The sequence below is a fragment of the Bufo gargarizans genome, chromosome 2, assembly GCF_014858855.1.
Source record: "Bufo gargarizans isolate SCDJY-AF-19 chromosome 2, ASM1485885v1, whole genome shotgun sequence".
Classification (NCBI taxonomy): domain Eukaryota; kingdom Metazoa; phylum Chordata; class Amphibia; order Anura; family Bufonidae; genus Bufo; species Bufo gargarizans.
The window spans coordinates 675,206,224-675,224,599 of record NC_058081.1 but is presented as its reverse complement, the minus strand read 5'-3'; the positions used below and the strand labels follow the sequence as shown (position 1 = coordinate 675,224,599).

At 43.6% G+C, this 18,376-nt stretch overlaps 1 protein-coding gene across 2 annotated transcripts in view; it reads right to left on the bottom strand.

Annotated features, from left to right (window-relative positions):
• The window catches only part of LOC122926935 (nicotinamide N-methyltransferase-like), a 43,461-nt gene extending 26,429 nt beyond the window's left edge, over window positions 1-17,032 (bottom strand). The window contains exons 1-2 of one of the 2 annotated variants that reach the window (XM_044278457.1): window positions 16,967-17,032; window positions 9,089-9,292 (exon numbers count right to left, since the gene is read on the bottom strand). In XM_044278457.1, coding sequence (XP_044134392.1) covers window positions 9,089-9,239 — 151 coding nt within the window. In that variant the 5' untranslated portion in view covers window positions 9,240-9,292; window positions 16,967-17,032. The remainder of the gene's footprint in view (window positions 1-9,088; window positions 9,293-16,966) is intronic. The other variant, XM_044278459.1, reaches the window with a different exon arrangement.
• Window positions 17,033-18,376: the final 1,344 nt, after the last annotated feature.

The window sequence follows — 18,376 nt, the reverse complement described above, 5'->3', positions numbered from 1 at the left end:
TATCAGAGCTATTTTAAATCTATGTAACTAGAGTGATGGGCGAGCACACTTCATTTGGATCATAGAAATAAAATTTAATTAAATTACAATATACACGTGTGCAGGCTTAAAAAGTCCAATCCAATAAAATACAATAAAACAATAAAATACAATTGATAATACAATTCAGATGATACACGGATTGAATAATGGAAAGGGTGGTTATATCCTTCTCTTTTCCCAATGCACTAAGTCCAATATGACCAGAGTGCTGTGCAACAATGAATGTCTTATAAAGTTACAAATCCACAGATGTTTCAATTATTGGATATCGGAATTCAGACATCAATGCAGATGGATATAAAAATTGTAATTCAGTCTCTGGTCAGCTAAATGTGTTGGAATAGTTTTAACTATTTCTTATATAATGCTCAAACGTTGGGTGCCGATCATGTGCACCAGTTTTTTGAATGGTAGTGGACAGTCCCGTAATCACTGTAGTTGTTTAGGCTTATATGTTAAAGCTTCTTACCTCCCTCGTTATACACGGTCGCTTTCAAGCGTGAGTCGGGCAGCGCGGGACACTTCCGGCGTCTTACTTCATTCAGCTGCAGCTGACTTACCCAAAGTCTCACGAGATTTCCAAGCGAGATTGTCGTCTGCGAGGGAATACAGTGTATCTTTGGTATCGTCCCGATTATTGATGTGGTCCTACGGTCTAATTTTGCAGCATGGCCATGCTTACAGACGTGGAGGTGCTTTTCTTACAGGTGTGCGTAGGGTCATTCTGAATAACTTCACACACACGCTACTGAGCATTTCCAAGTCTAATTCTGTAGTAAACCTATACCTGTCACCCAGCGCCTAAATAATAGGCCTCAAATTTATATCCAGCTAAATCTGTCGTTACTGCTGTGCCTGTATTAGTGTAATACGGTACCTAAATAGATAGCCAGATAGTGTTAGGTGTCTGTAAAAAAAGGCCTGAATTTGAATTCAATACATTGGGCCAAATAATATTTTTCTTATTGTGGTGAACGGTAACAATGAGGAAAACATCTAGTAAGGGACGCGGACATGGTCGTGGTGGTGTTAGTTGACCCTCTGGTGCTGGGAGAGGACGTGGCCGTTCAGCCACACGTCCTAGTGTACCAACTACCTCAGGTCCCAGTAGCCGCCATAATGTACAGCAATATTTGGTGGGGCCCAATGCCGTTCTAAGGATGGTAAGGCCTGAGCAGGTACAGGCATTAGTCAATTGGGTGGCCGACAGTGGATCCAGCACGTTCACATTATCTCCCACCCAGTCTTCTGCAGAAAGCGCACAGATGGCGCCTGAAAACCAAGCCCATCAGTCTGTCACATCACCCCCATGCATACCAGGGAAACTGTCTGAGCCGCAAGTTATGCAGCAGTCTCTTATGCTGTTTGAAGACTCCGCTGGCAGGGTTTCCCAAGGGCATCCACCTAGCCCTTCCCCAGCGGTGGAAGACATAGAATGCACTGACACACAACCACTTATGTTTCCTGATGATGAGGACATGGGAATACCACCTCAGCATGTCTCTGATGATGACGAAACACAGGTGCCAACTGCTGCGTCTTTCTGCAGTGTGCAGACTGAACAGGAGGTCAGGGATCAAGACTGGGTGGAAGACGATGCAGGGGACGATGAGGTCATAGACCCCACATGGAATGAAGGTCGTGCCACTGACTTTCACAGTTCGGAGGAAGAGGCAGTGGTGAGACCGAGCCAACAGCGTAGCAAAAGAGGGAGCAGTGGGCAAAAGCAGAACACCCGCTGCCAAGAGACTCCGCCTGCTACTGACCGCCGCCATCTGGGACCGAGCACCCCAAAGGCAGCTTCGAGGAGTTCCCTGGCATGGCACTTCTTCAAACAATGTGCTGACGAAAAGACCTGAGTGGTTTGCACGCTGTGCCATCAGAGCATGAAGCGAGGCATTAACGTTCTGAACCTTAGCACAACCTGCATGACCAGGCACCTGCATGCAAAGCATGAACTGCAGTGGAGTAAACACCTTAAAAACAAGGAAGTCACTCAGGCTCCCCCTGCTACCTCTTCTGCTGCTGCCGCCTCGGCCTCTTCTGCTGCTGCCGCCTCGGCCTCTTCCTCCGCCTCTAGAGGAACGTTGGCACCTGCCGCCCAGCAAACAGGGGATGTACCACCAACATCACCACCTCCGTCACCAAGCATCTCAACCATGTCACACGGCAGCGTTCAGCTCTCCATCTCACAAACATTTGAGAGAAAGCGTAAATTCCCACCTAGCCACCCTCGATCCCTGGCCCTGAATGCCAACATTTCTAAACTACTGGCCTATGAAATGCTGTCATTTAGGCTGGTGGACACAGACAGCTTCAAACAGCTCATGTCGCTTGCTGTCCCACAGTATGCTGTTCCTAGCCGGCACTACTTCTCCAAGAGAGCCGTGCCTTCCCTGCACAACCAAGTATCCGATAAAATCAAGTGTGCACTGCGCAACGCCATCTGTGGCAAGGTCCACCTAACCACAGATACGTGGACCAGTAAGCACGGCCAGGGACGCTATATCTCCCTAACTGCACACTGGGTAAATGTAGTGGCAGCTGGGCCCCAGGCGGAGAGCTGTTTGGCGCACGTCCTTCCGCCGCCAAGGATCGCAGGGCAAGATTCTTTGCCTCCTGTTGCCACCTCCTCCTACTCAGCTTCCTCCTCCTCTTCTTCCACCTGCTCATCCAGTCAGCCACACACCTTCACCACCAACTTCAGCACAGCCAGGGGTAAACGTCAGCAGGCCATTCTGAAACTCATATGTTTGGGGGACAGGCCCCACACCGCACAGGAGTTGTGGCGGGGTATAGAACAACAGACCGACGAGTTGTTGCTGCCGGTGAGCCTCAAGCCCGGCCTGGTGGTGTGCGATAATGGGCGAAATCTCGTTGCAGCTCTGGGACTAGCCGGTTTGACGCACATCCCTTGCTTGGTGCATGTGCTGAATTTGGTGGTGCAGAAGTTTATTCACAACTACCCCGACATGTCAGAGCTGCTGCATAAAGTGCGGGCCGTCTGTTCGCGCTTCCGGCGTTCACATCCTGCCGCTGCTCGCCTGTCTGCGCTACAGCGTAACTTCGGCCTTCCCGCTCACCGCCTCATATGCGACGTGCCCACCAGGTTGAACTCCACCTTGCACATGCTGGACAGACTGTGCGAGCAGCAGCAGGCCATAGTGGAGTTTCAGCTGCAGCACGCACGGGTCAGTCGCACTATGGAACAGCACCACTTCACCACCAATGACTGGGCCTCCATGCGAGACCTGTGTGCCCTGTTGCGCTGTTTCGAGTACTCCACCAACATGGCCAGTGGCGATGACGCCGTTATCAGCGTTACATTACCACTTCTATGTCTCCTTGAGAAAACACTTAGGGCGATGATGGAAGAGGAGGTGGCCCAGGAGGAGGAGGAGGAAGAGGGGTCATTTTTAGCACTTTCAGGCCAGTCTCTTCGAAGAGGATGAGGAGGAGGTGGAGGAGGATGAGGATGAAGCATGGTCACAGCGGGGTGGCACCCAACGCAGCTCGTGCCCATCACTGGTGCGTGGCTGGGGGGAAAGGCAGGACGATGACGATACGCCTCCCACAGAGGACAGCTTGTCCTTACCCCTGGGCAGCCTGGCACACATAAGCGACTACATGCTGCAGTGCCTGCGCAACGACAGCAGAGTTGCCCACATTTTAACGTGTGCGGACTACTGGGTTGCCACCCTGCTGGATCCACGGTACAAAGACAATGTGCCCACCTTACTTCCTGCACTGGAGCATGTAAGGAAGATGCGCGAGTACAAGCGCACGTTGGTAGACGCGCTACTGAGAACATTCCCAAATGTCACAGGGGAACAAGTGGAAGCCCAAGGCCAAGGCAGAGAAGGAGCAAGAGGTCGCCAAGGCAGCTGTGTCACGGCCAGTTCCTCTGAGGGCAGAGTTAGCATGGCAGAGATGTGGAAAAGTTTTGTCAACACGCCACAGCTAACTGCACCACCACCTGATATGCAACGTGTTAGCAAGAGGCAACATTTCACTAACATGGTGGAACAGTACGTGTGCACACCCCTCCACGTACTGACTGATGGTTCGGCCCCATTCAACTTCTGGGTCTCTAAATTGTCCACGTGGCCAGAGCTAGCCTTTTATGCCTTGGAGGTGCTGGCCTGCCTGGCGGCCAGCGTTTTGTCTGAACGTGTATTCAGCATGGCAGGGGGCGTCATTACAGACAAACGCAGCCGCCTGTCTACAGCCAATGTGGACAAGCTGACGTTCATAAAAATAAACCAGGCATGGATCCCACAGGACCTGTCCATCCCTTGTGCAGATTAGACATTAACTACCTCCCCTTAACCATATATTATTGTACTCCAGGGCACTTCCTCATTCAATCCTATTTTTATTTTCATTTTCCATTATATTGCGAGGCTACCCAAAGTTGAATGAACCTCTCCTCTGTCTGGGTGCCAGGGCCTAAATATATGCCAATGGACTGTTCCAATGTTGGGTGACGTGAAGCCTGTTTCTCTGCTATGACATGCAGACTAATTCTCTGCTGACATGAAGCCAGATTCTCTGTTACGGGACCTCTCTCCTCTGCCTGGGTCTAAATATATGACAATGTACTGTTGCAGTGGTGGCTGACGTGAAGCCTGAGTCTCTGCTATGACATGCAGACTGATTCTCTGCTGACATGAAGCCAGATTCTCTGTTACGGGACCTCTCTCCTCTGCCTGGGTGCTGGGCCTAAATATATGACAATGGACTGTTACAGTGGTGGCTGACGTGAAGCCTGATTCTCTGCTATGACATGCAGACTGATTCTCTGCTGACATGAAGCCAGATTGTCTGTTACGGGACCTCTCTCCTCTGCCTGGGTGCTGGGCCTAAATATATGACAATGGACTGTTCCAATGTTGGGTGACGTGAAGCCTGATTCTCTGCTATGACATGCAGACTGATTCTCTGCTGACATATAGCCAGATTCTTTGTTACGGGACCTCTCTCCTCTGCCTGGGTGCCAGGGCCTAAATATATGACAATGGACTGTTACAGTGGTGGCTGACGTGAAGCCTGATTCTCTGCTATGACATGCAGACTGATTCTCTGCTGACATGAAGCCAGATTCTCTGTTACGGGACCTCTCTCCTCTGGCTGGGTGCTGGGCCTAAATATATGACAATGGACTGTTACAGTGGTGGCTGACGTGAATCCTGATTCTCTGCTATGACATGCAGACTGATTCTCTGCTGACATATAGCCAGATTCTCTGTTACGGGACCTCTCTCCTCTGCCTGGGTGCTGGGCCTAAATATATGACAATGGACTGTTCCAATGTTGGGTGACGTGAAGCCTGATTCTCTGCTATGACATGCAGACTGATTCTCTGCTGACATGAAGCCAGATTCTCTGTTACGGGACCTCTCTCCTCTGCCTGGGTGCTGGGCCTAAATATATGACAATGGACTGTTACAGTGGTGGGTGACGTGAAGCCTGATTCTCTGCTATGACATGCAGACTGATTCTCTGCTGACATGAAGCCAGATTCTCTGTTACGGGACCTCTCTCCTCTGCCTGGGTGCTGGGCCTAAATATATGACAATGGACTGTTACAGTGGTGGCTGACGTGAAGCCTGATTCTCTGCTATGACATGCAGACTGATTCTCTGCTGACATGAAGTCAGATTCTCTGTTATGGGACCTCTCTCCTCTGTCTTGGTGCCTGGGCCTAAATATATGCCAATGGACTGTTGCAGTGGTGGCTGACGTGAAGCCTGATTCTCTGCTATGGGACATCTCTCCAATTGATATTGGTTAATTTTTATTTATTTTATTTTTATTTTTATTCATTTCCCTATCCACATTTGTTTGCAGGGGGATTTACCTACATGTTGCTGCCTTTTGCAGCCTTCTAGCTCTTTCCTGGGCTGTTTTACAGCCTTTTTAGTGCCGAAAAGTTCGGGTCCCCATTGGCTTCAATGGGGTTCGGGTTCGGGACGAAGTTCGGATCGGGTTCGGATCCCGAACATTTCCGGGAAGTTCGGCCGAACTTCTCGAACCCGAACATCCAGGTGTCCGCTCAACTCTACTTGTGAGGTAACAGTGAAGTAATGACAGAAATTGCCTCAATGACAGCCACAATGCCCAACTGTAGATACAGCTAATGTGTCCCCATAATTCCAGGTACGTTGGCCCCATAACAGAGCCAGCTACAGAGCTTCAGTAACACAGCTAAAGAGTTAAAACAGAAACTGCTCCACAGTGTAATAGATTTGGGAAAAACAACTGTAACAGTTCAATCGGAATGTTAGTCAGAAGGGGCCAAGCAAAGGGCAGGCACAGCTGTGTGTGTAAAGATACTTCCAGTTCTCCACTGATACATGTTGACACTGCTTCAGCCTGCAGACTTCACCAGCCTAGAAATCTAAGGAACCATCTAAAAATGCAGGGATACAAGTGGTGCAAAGCATTTAACAAAATTGCATAAAACAATGTATAAAACAAAACAAAATGTACTACTTTTGAAGTCAGATCAACCACTTCTTCCGCTGTACATATGATAATGTCGTCAGAATAGTCTCAAAACATGTATTCCTTTTTGTATTGAAATTGTATGAAATAAAAATTATTAAACTGCATTAAACTGTAAATAACTTTTAAAATGGTAGTCATACGGGTTCAGGACAATAAGCAGAAGCTTTGAGGCTGATTTTCTGCAGATCTCACCCTTCCATTGAAAAGAGGGAAATACACGAAAACCGCAAACAGTTGACACTGACAGATTTAAAAATCGATACAGCCTTAATTTGCACTTCTTCTGTGTTTGACCTGCACCCCATTTTGGCTAACAATAACTGCTGGAAATAACTGACCAAATAAAGTGTGAATTTGGCCTACGATTTCTTTCTTGTGACACTTCGTACTTCATGTTGGTGATGAATTAGAGTTGATACGTTTTACCTTTATGTATAAAAAAAATCCATAATTTACAAAAAATTGGGAAAAACTAGCAAATTTCTAAATTGGAATTTTTAGGATTTTAAGACATATAGTGATTTCTCACTAAGTAATTATTAATTCCCCATGTGTCTACTTTATGTTGGCATAATTTTGGTAATGTCATTTAATTTTTTTAGGATGTTAGAAGGCCTTGAATTTTGGAAGCAAGTTTTGACATTTTCAAGAACATTTTTGAAACCCTGTTTTTAAGGACCAATTCAGTTCTGAAGTGACTTTAAGGGGCTTACATAATAGAAGCCACAAAAAATGACTGCATTTTTTAAAGTACACCCCTCAATTTATTTTTAAAAATGATGTTACAAACTTAAAGCAAAATGGAGGTGAAAGATTTTTCCATAATTTTTTTTCTGTAACACAGCAAGGGTTAACAGCAAAACAAACCTCAATATCTATTACCCGGATTGTGCAATTTACAGAAACATCCCATCTGTGGTTGTAAATATCTTCATGGGTACACGGCAGGGCTCAGAAGGACGGGAGGGCAGACTTTTCTGGAATAGTTTTTGGGCACCATGTCACATTTGAAGAGACCCTGAGGTATCCCTACAAAAGGAAATCCCAAAAATTGACCCCACTTTGGAAAGTACACCTCTCAAGTAATTGATAGAGGGGTGAAGTGCATTGCTTTGATGCAACAAACGTTTCAGAGAATTTAAAAACACTTAGCTGTGAAAATGAAAAATTACATTTTATTTCCAATACAATGTTGCTTTAGCCCCAAATTTTTTTATTTTCACAAGGGGTAACAGGAGAAAACGCACAATTTGTTATGCATGTTCCCTGAATATGGCAACAGCCGTATATGGTTATAATCTGCTGTTTGGGGGCATGGCAAGGTTCAGAAGGGAAGGAGCAGCATTGGGATTTTCGAACATGGAATTTACTAAAACAGTTTTTAGTAATGTAGTGTGAGGGCCTGTTTTTTGAAGAATGGGCTGCAGTTTTTATTGGTATCATTTGGGGGTACATATTTCTTTTTGATCCCTTTTATATCATTTTTTGGTGACATGGGCAAAAATTGCAATTCTGTCAGTGTTTTTTTTTTTTTTTTTTTTTTTTTTTTTATGGAGTTCCTCATGTGAAATATATATGATATTATAATTTTATTCTGTGTTGATATGGTTATGGTGATTTTATATAGATTGTTTATGTTTTTACTAATTTTTCATCATAAAATCACTTTGTATTTAAAATAATTTATATTTTGCATCGTTGTATACTAACATCCATATAATTTTTATTTTTTCACCAATGTAGTTGTATGAGGGCTTGTTTTTTGCTGGATGGGCTGTAGTGTTTATTGGTATCATTGTGGGGTACCTATGTGATTTTGATCACTTTTTATATGATTTTATGTGAGGTTAGGTGGGCAAAAATTGCAATTCTGTCAGTGTTTGTTACTTTTATTATTCATGTGGTTCCTCATGTGGTATATATGATATGATAATATTCTGTCTTTCCGTTCTGTTGAAAGATAGAACATGTCCTATTATTGCTCACAAATCAAGTTCCGTGGCTCTATTCAAGTCAATGGTTCCGCCCAAAAGAATGGAACACATACAGAATGTTCTCCGTATGTCTTCCGTATCTATTCAGTTTTTGCGGAACCACCTATTGCAAATTTTATGCCCAGCCCAATTTTTTCTATGTAATTGCTGTCTACTATATATGCCATATGGAAAAACTGAACCCTAAAACGGAGATAAACCGGAAACTCTGAAGAAAAAAAAAAAACTAAAAATTTGATCCTGGAAAAACGTCCCGCAAAACACTGAGAAAGACATATGGTCGTGTGACAGAGCCCTTAAATCAACTTTTTGGGAGGGGAAGTGACAAAAGCAGCAATTTTGTCATAGTTTTTTTTTTTTTACTGCGTTCGCCACACAGGATTAATAACATGATCATTCTATAGGTCAGGTCGTTATGGATGCGGCGATACCAATTATGTGTAATTAATTTTATTTATTACATTTTTAATCAATTATAAATGAGTGGATGATCTTGAAGATCCAGTGGGCCTGATGGCTGTATAGTGCATTGCATTAGTTACCTTTAGTGAATGTTTCGTGCAGGGTCCGCAAGGCAAAATCTGTCCATTCTTCATTTGCAATTGCTCCTTCTGCTACATAGTACGTTTTGAAGTAATCTGAAGATTTAAATTCATCTACGTAGGTTTGCTGACTTGTAAAAGGGGTCTCCATGATGTTCTGTGCCCAATATTAATGTTTCTCAGATGCTTCAGATTACAATTCTGCTGCAAAATAAAACATTATATTCTTACTCACAATTAAATCAAATGTTCTGTATTGAATCTCTACCCTTCATTGTCCATTCATTTTGGGTAGAAAATTCTTTGTTCATTACAGAGAGACTAGAGTTAAACAAAATTCAATTTGGCACCATCGTCAAAGTGTATCACTAAATTCAATGAGTTACAAATTAATTTGTCATGAATCATTATCAATCAAGTATAACCAGACTACTTAGGGTATGGCCACACTGAGCCGCCGTGCTGTGTACCGATTGCGGCCATGCTGTGGTGAAGAACCGTGTGACCAATTAGCCCACAGCTGCCTTTCATATATTAATGAAAACAGCAATGTATAGTCCTTCTTCATTGTTAATGGCCATTTGGTACCTTTAATGCTCCTTTAAACAGGCCCTGTACCCTTCTTTTGCCATCTGCTTTTCCTCCTTTTCTTTATCATCTAATATTGATGAGAATATGTCATCAGGAACATCCAGCTCCCCCTCTCTCTGCATCTTGCTGACTTTTCTAGGACAGGTAGAGTCTGAAGGATGATTTTGAAGAAGTGAAGCCAGCAAAAGATGAGGATGTTAATCATTAAGACCTGGCCCCCCTAAGGGATGCAGACTGGATGTTATTGGTCGGCACGCTGGCGGTGGAATAATAATGGCATCCATCCTATTGGTATTGAATTACATATTTTACACTGAACAAAAATATAAACGCAACACTTTCGGTTTTGCTCCCATTTTGAATGAGCTGAACTCAAAGATCTGAAACATTTCCTACCTACACAAAAGACCCATTACTCTCGAATATTGTTCACAAATCTGTCTAAATCTGTGTTAGTGAACATTTTTCCTTCGCCGAGATAATCCATCCCACCTCACGGTGGCATATCAAGGTGCTGATTAGACAGCATGAATATTGCACAGTTGTGCCTTAGACTGCCCACAATAAAAGACCACTCTGAAATGTGCACAGTTTTGCCCTACTGGCGGGGGGGGGGGGGGGGGTCAGAAAACCAGTCAGCATCTGGTGTGGCCACCATTTTCCTCACGCAGTGCAACACATCTCCGTCGCATAGAGTTGATCAGGTTGTTGATTTTGTTGATTGTGGCCTGTGGAATGTTGGTCCACAACTCAAATTTGCTGAATATTGGCAGGAACTGGAGTATGCTTTCGTATACGCCGATCCAGAGCATCCCAAACATGCTCAATGGGTGACATGTCCAGTGAGTATGCTGGTCATGCAAAAACTGGGATGTTTTCAGCTTCCAGGAATTGTGTACAGATCCTTGCAATATGGGGCCATGTATTATCATGCTGCAACATGATGGTCGTGGATGAATGGCACAACAATGGGCCTCAGGATCTCGTCACGCTATCTCTGTGCATTCAAAATGCCATCAATAAAATGCACCTGTGTTTGTTGTCTATAACATACGCCTGCCCATACCATAACCCCACCGCCACCACGGGCCACTCGATCCACAACGTTGACGTCAGCAAACTGCTCACCCACACAATGCCACAAACGCTGTCTGCCATTTGCCCTGAACAGTGAAAACCGGGACTCATCCTTGAACAGAATGCCCCTCCAATGTGCCAGACGCAATTGAATGTGAGCATTTGCCTACTCAAGTCGGTTACGACGACAAACTGCAGTCAGGCCCAGACCCTGATCAGGACGAAGAGCATGCAAAAGAGCTTCCCTGAGACTGTTTCTGACAGTTTGTGTAGAAATTCTTTGCTTATGCAAACCGATTGTTGCTGCAGCTATCCGGGTGGCTGGTCTCAGATGATCATGGAGGTGAACATGCTGGATGTGGAGGTCCTGGGCTGGTGTGGTTACACGTGGTCTGCGGTTGTGAAGCCAGTTGGATGTACTGCCAAATTCTCTGAAACGCCTTTGGAGACGGCTTATGGTAGGGAAATTAACATGCATTGCACTGGCAACAGCTCTGGTAGACATTCCTGCAGTCAGCATGTCAATTGCACGCTCCCTCAAACGTTGCGACATCTATGGCATAGTGCTGTGTGACAAACTGCACATTTCAGAGTGGGCTTTTATTGTGGGCAGTCTTATGCACACCTGTGCAATATTCATGCTGTCTAATCAGCACCTTGATATGCCACACTTGTGAGGTGGGATGGATTATTTCGGCAAAGGAGAAGTGCTCACTAACACAGATTTGAACAGATTTGTGAACAATATTTGAGAAAAATTTGTATTTTGTGTATGAAGAAAATGTTTCAGATATTTGAGTTAAGCTCATGCAAAATGGGAGCAAAACCGAAAGTATTGTGTTTATATTTTTGTTCAGTGTAGTTTACAACTGATGCAGAATTAAGTAAATGTAGGAATAAATAAAACTGACAAATAATAAGTCTCTTTGCACTCTCCCTGCACTCTCCCTGCACTCTCCCTCTCAATCATTTTCAGTAACAGTGTCCCTAGGGCATGGGCGCTTACCACGTCTCTTCCTATGCTCTGCTCATAGGACAATGGTGGAGACCACGTGGGATAATGTTTTTTTATAGGGCTGTGACATCACAAGGGATGGCTACCTGTGGATTGGTTGGCTGCACTGCATCATGGGTGATCTTGTGTTCCTGGGCTTGTCTCCTCTACGCTTAGTTTCACTTTGTAACAAGTGCAGCCGCCACAGGAAAACCTGATTCGCTACCATGATTCGCAAGGAGATTCGGATTTATTACTAATACAAGTTTTCATAAACTTCGGACCGAATTCCACTTCAAATGCTTCGCTTCACACAACACTATCTCCAGCCAACCATAAAATAAAAATTTTCTAACATTGTACAGATCCACCTGGTGCCTTCAAAACAGCTCTGACCTGTCAAGGCACAGACTCTAAAATAGCCCTGAAGGTTTCCTGTGCTTTCTGGCACCGAGATGATGGTAGTGGATCTTAGTTTAGTTTACTTCAGCTGACGTGGTGATGTTATCACAGGCCGCGCAAGATTTCGCACTGGATCTTCAATCAAGATGGCGGTAGGCGGCTCTTTGCGATCAAATTGATCAGGTAAGTATGATATTTTTTTTTATTATACACTTTAATATTAAACTCAGATGTCCCAATTTTTTTTGTCAAATTCAGCAAAGCAGCCGAATCGAATTGTACAAAACTTCGCTCATCACTAGTCATAAAAACATCCACATCGATACAAAGACCCAATGGTTCTCAAAAGAACATCTCTTACAGCACCACATGTCCTTCAACAGCTTGACATCTTCTCATAGTGTACCCTAGTTGCATCACTAGTTCATCTTCTTTCATTGCAATGTCCAGTTCTGATACTAAAATGTCCATTAGAGGCAATTTGTAAGGTGGATAGGAGTCAGCATGGGCACTGTGATTGCTCTGTAGCTATGCAGCTCCATATGAGGCAAAGCTGTGATGCATTGTGTTTCCTCATACCTTCCTACTAAAGTAAGTATTGACATTTACAGAAATGTGTGCTACAGTGGTTCTTCTGTGGGATCAGATAGGTTATCTTTTACTTCCCAGTTGTCCCTTCTTGACCTACATATGTTAGAAAGTAACCATTGCCATAAGACCTGCAGATTTGAAGATGCTCTAACCCAGGTAAGTGCTTCCAACAGATCAACTTTATAACTCCTCCCTATCTCCCTAATGATCAGGAAAACTACTCACAGAGGGAACTGTGTGGCTGTTCCTAGCCAATTGGTTCCAGTCCAACATTGATCTGTATGATTAATGCTGGGGAAGAGGGGGATCATGAGAATGTGATCTGCAGAATGCATTGAGAGATAACACAACATAGGTCACATTTAACCCCTCTTATAAAATGAAACATCAGGGGAAATGTACCCCCTTTTTCCACTTTTCCAGCAGCCTGACCACAGAGCTCAGAATCTACCATCACTCAGTCTTTCCCCTTTAATTTTCATAGAGAGACTCTCAACTACTTTTCCCAATCCTAAAGAGAACAGTGCAGCCATACAGTTACAGCTGCACAGTCTTCTCTATCATCTCCACATTCTCATTTCTTTGATTACTTCAAGGAGGAAACAGGAAGCTGAAGTATGATAGGTCAGCTCCTGTTACTGTCACGGAAGGTGTACAGAAAACTAGAAGACACAAAAAGAAGATCCGACTGACTGGATCCAAAACTAAGGAACCAAAGGGGTCGCCCTGCAACAGACCTGGCTCTCTCCCTAACTGCTCAGCCTATGCAAAAATCTCAATGGTAGATGATCGCATATCCTCGTTCCTCGACTGTATAACACCTGAACACCCTATAATAGTGAGGGGACACGACCACCGGCTCCCTACTCTTGATACGGAGGGAGTCAGGGTCACCTGGGATCCAGCAAACAGGAAAATACAAATGAATGAACAAAACTTATCTGTAGAAGACTCAGTAGTAGCATCCAACATGCACACACTCCAGGAAGTTGTATAAACCGCAAAGTGATGCAGTATGGGAGGGGATTTAAAAGGGATGCAATCAGTGCAACTACATGACAGCCGAGAGAGGCTAACGAGATGAGAAAATTAAAGCAAAACAAAAGGAACCTCAAGGAGGAGGTTCTGAAGGACGTCTGTCAGAGCTTCTCAGATGTCTGGTGGTGACAGTTACAAAATGGACACCACTGGAGCCTAGAGAAGTGAGTAAGCCACTCGAACCAAGATATGCTTAAATAACCTTTCCAGTGCACTGTACTACTACTTGACTGTCCAGGGATAATAATATTAACTCCTTCACTGTCATGGATCACCAAGGATACTGTAGTTAAACTCCTAATTGCTGTAAATACCACCAGGTACACAGGCATAAACCCTGCAACTGACCTATAGCACTAAGGATTCCTACATTAACCACTTAACTGACCCAAAATACCAGGGATGCTGTATTTAATGGAGCATTTAGATGCCCCAAGTAAGCAGGCAATTATCGGTAAGGGACCGTTCCTTCCCAATAACTACCTGCTGGTAATGGGTGAAGAGCTACATTTACATGCAGCGATCACCTCCACTGTATGGGGACAAGCAATAGCTACTGCTCACACAGATTTATTGTTTCTGGGCAGTAGACTGTTGTTCACACAGTGTCCAGAAGCAATGATTTTATGTGCTGCATGAAAGATTAGTTCACAGGATGAAAGTCATTTTCATTTCCATGGATCTGCCTTACAGTTGTGCATTGTAAATCTGCTTTAACTCTCTTGTTGCCATGAAACCACCAGGTGCATAGAAATCAACCCCATCACTACCATAAACCACTGGGGTACATTCATTAACCCCTTTACTACCTTTGACCACCAGGGATGTAGTCAATAACCTTCACTGGGCTAGACTGAAGTGCTGTTTAACCCCTTCCTGACCAATGACGTAAAAGTACGACATAGCGGGAAGTGACTTCCCGCAATTTGACGTACTATTATGTCATAATGATCGAGCGGACGTGCAGGGTCCCGGCAGTCACTGATAGCCGGGCCCCCGCTGTATCTGCCGGCATCACTGTAAAAGCCGATGCCAGCGGATTATCCCTTTCTATGCCACAGTCAGCGCTCACCGCGGCATAGAAGTTGTTTGCAGTGAGTGAAGATCCCCATCGGGTCCCCATGCTCTTCATTCTTTATTATGAAAAACTGAAACAAACAAAAAAGTAAACATATTTGATATTATCAAGTCTTTAACAACCTGATCTATAAAAAATAGCACACAATCTAATCTGTCAGAATTGCATAGTAAAAAATAAAAACTGTGCCAGAACAGACTTTTTTTGTTACTTTGCCTCACAAAAAGTGTAATATAGAGCAATCAAAAATCATATGTACCCCAAATTAGTATCAATAAAACTGTCACCTTATCCCATAGTTTCCAAAATGGGGTCATTTTTTGGAAGTTTCTACTGAAGGGGTGCATCAGGAGGGCTTCAAATAGGACATGGTGTCTAAAAATCAGTCAAGAAAAATTGGCCTTACAAAAACTGTGCAGCACTCCTTTCCTTCTTCTGCGCCCTGCCGCGTGCCCTTACATCAGTTTACCACCACATGTGGGGTGTTTCTGTCAACTGCAAAATCAGGGTAATAGATATTGAGTTTTGTTTGGATGTGTTACAGAAAAATACATTTAATTAAAATGTAAAATCTCCCAAAAAGTGAAATTTAGAAATGTCATCTCCATTTTCCTTAATTCTTGTGGAATACCTAAAGGGTTAGCAAAGTTTGTAAAATCAGTTTTTAATAACTTGAGAGGTGTAGTTTCTAAAATGGGGTTATTTATGGGTAGTCTCTACTAGGTAAGCCCCACAAAGTGACTTCAGAACTTAACTGGTCCGTAAAGTGTGTTTTGGAAAAAAATGCTTCTAAAATTCTAAGCCTTCTAACATCCTAAAAAATAAAATGACATTTGCAAAATGGGGAATGTTAAGTCATAAATATTTCATGAGGTATCACTTTCTGTTTTAAAAGCAGAGAAATGGAAATGTTGAAATTTGCGACTTTTTAAAATTTTTGCTAAAATTTGGATTCAAATTTATGACTGTCATTAAGTACAATAAGTCACGAGAAAACAATCTCAGAATGGCTTGGATAAGTAAAATGTTCCAAAGTTATTACCACATAAAGTGACACATGTCAGATTTTCAAAAAAATAGGCTCGGCAGGAAGGTGAAAACTGGCCCAGGGTAGAAGGGGTTAACACTTTATTGCCTGGATGCTATGTGACACTGTATTTCTGGCTTCTTTATAGCTGATTATTAGGACGCTGTACATTATTGTTTATTTGATGAAGTTCTGTATAACATTATGCTCACAAGCTACAAAGACTTACAAGGGAATATTGTCCATTTACACCCTAGGAATTAAATATGCAACAATTATCCTAATCTAGAATGGAGCATTACCCTAGACCACCAAGAATTTTTTTTTTTTTTTATGATTTTGCTGCGGTATACAGCTGGGTACATTCTATATCATGGTTTTCCACTTCAGCAATGAAATATGGTACCAAGTAATGTATGAAACCAAAAATAACCAGCCATGGAGAGAGCACTTCTACCTGCAAGTTTGTGACCTTTAATCCAGATGCGATGTTTCAGCTAATCAAAGCCTTTATCAGAGCAGAATTTTGAACATATTTAGTTGATAAATCACTGTATTATATTTCTGGCTAATAGTGTGCTGTGCTTATCCATTAAAACCGTTTATTACATGATATCTGTGTTTATTCACTGCCCATACTCAGAAGCAGAAATACTTCAAGTCTAAGGGGGGAAAAAGTATTCTCATAGTAACCCATTAGCTTCCCAGCATGCCATCCAGTTCCCAAATCCATACACATCCATGCATTCGAGAACTATTAACTCTATAACCTCTTTTTACACTTTGGAATAAACTCTATGATGTCAATTGCTTGTCAAGAATAGATTTTTTGTCTTGTTCCAACAGATGTTTTTTTGTGTTGGCCTATATGTTAATGGACAATCATTTCTTTGGCAATATAGTGCGTAGCACAGTGTGAGCTCCTCATGTGCACACTCCAATATATTATATATGTAAATTCCTAACTCATTAAACATTACTCTATTTTCTGGGTACATTAATTTTTATCATGGAGCATACGCACATACTGTACTTCTGTCAGATAGATATCATTCATAATAGTGGATCAATGTCCCTTACCTCTGCTGCCCTGCTGTCCCCGATCGGTGCAGATTTTATAGTGAACTAGATTTGGCTGCGTTGCCACAAAAGATCTACAAGAAATGCATTTTTTTATTAGTTCAGTGAAACATGTGGGAATAGGATTATTTGTTTGGCTGAAGCAACTGATAAGCATTCGTTTAAACAGGATATCATGTAAGGTTATACAGGGTGAGCCCAAAAACGCTCTTTCATTTCAAGTAGTTGAAAAATCAAAACATCTAGAAATAGGTTTATAAATATGAAACTTTATTAGTTGATGCAACTGTATCCACCACCGTGTAAGAATATTCTCAACCCTAAAATATGCTATCATGATCTGTGTTGTTTTTTTCTGAGTAAGTTATGCTTATGTTATAGCCAGGGGCGTAGCTATAGGGGGTATAGGGGGTGCAGAGGTAGCAGTCACTACAGGGCCCAGCAGCCTGAGAGGGCCCTGAAGGGTTCCATTACAGTCCAAAGTCTATTTCTTATATAAGCTTATATTCCATCACTATCTATACATCATCACGTACACAGGAACACATAGGGGGCAAAGAGTTCTTGGAAAACTATTACTTAAGAACTAAGTGGTTTTGCTCACATATAGCCTTGGACTCTAATAAAAGATAAAATAACTGAAATGTGTAGCTGGCTAAGACGTGTGTTACTTTGATTGGTTAACTTAACCCCTTCAGGACGAAGGGCATACCGGTACGCCCTATTTCCCGAGTCCTTAAGGACTCAGGGCGTACCGGTAAGTCCTAACTTTAAATCGGGATTCCGGTGCCGCGGGGGTTAATCGCAACAGGATGCCGGCTGAAATCATTCAGCCGGCATCCCGTAACAACGTATTGGCGATCGCAGAAAACCGCAGGTCAATTCAGACCTGCGGTTTTCTGTGTTTCCGGTCCATTCGGGTGTCCTGTGACAAGATGAACCGGAAAAAGACTGCGATCGGTGGCGAAGATTTGCAGAGGCGGTGCTGGCCCTGGTGCTGAACACTGCTGTCTAGGGTGCTGATTGGTCCAGGGGAGAGAGGCGCGAGATTCAAACTTCCTGCTCTCCCCTTCTCTTCCTGTTCTGCACAAGCACCCGGCAGCATCGTCCAGCCCCAGCTCCATCTCCTGTGTCCCCCTAATAGCCATCCATCACCCTCCTGCACCCATCGCCACCCTGGTAGGTTAGGGTCAGTGAGGGAGAGGCACCGTTAGGCAGGGAAAGAAGGGAAAAGTTAGTTAGGAAAAAAAAAAGCACTTTTATTCCAAACTTTCTTTGATCCATCTATCAGACCCCAGCCTGCCCCTGCCACTTGCCCCCCCTACCAGTCCCCCACCACCACCAACATGCGTTGCCCCCACACACACGCACATATAATAAAGTTTTCCACACACGCACACATACACGCAT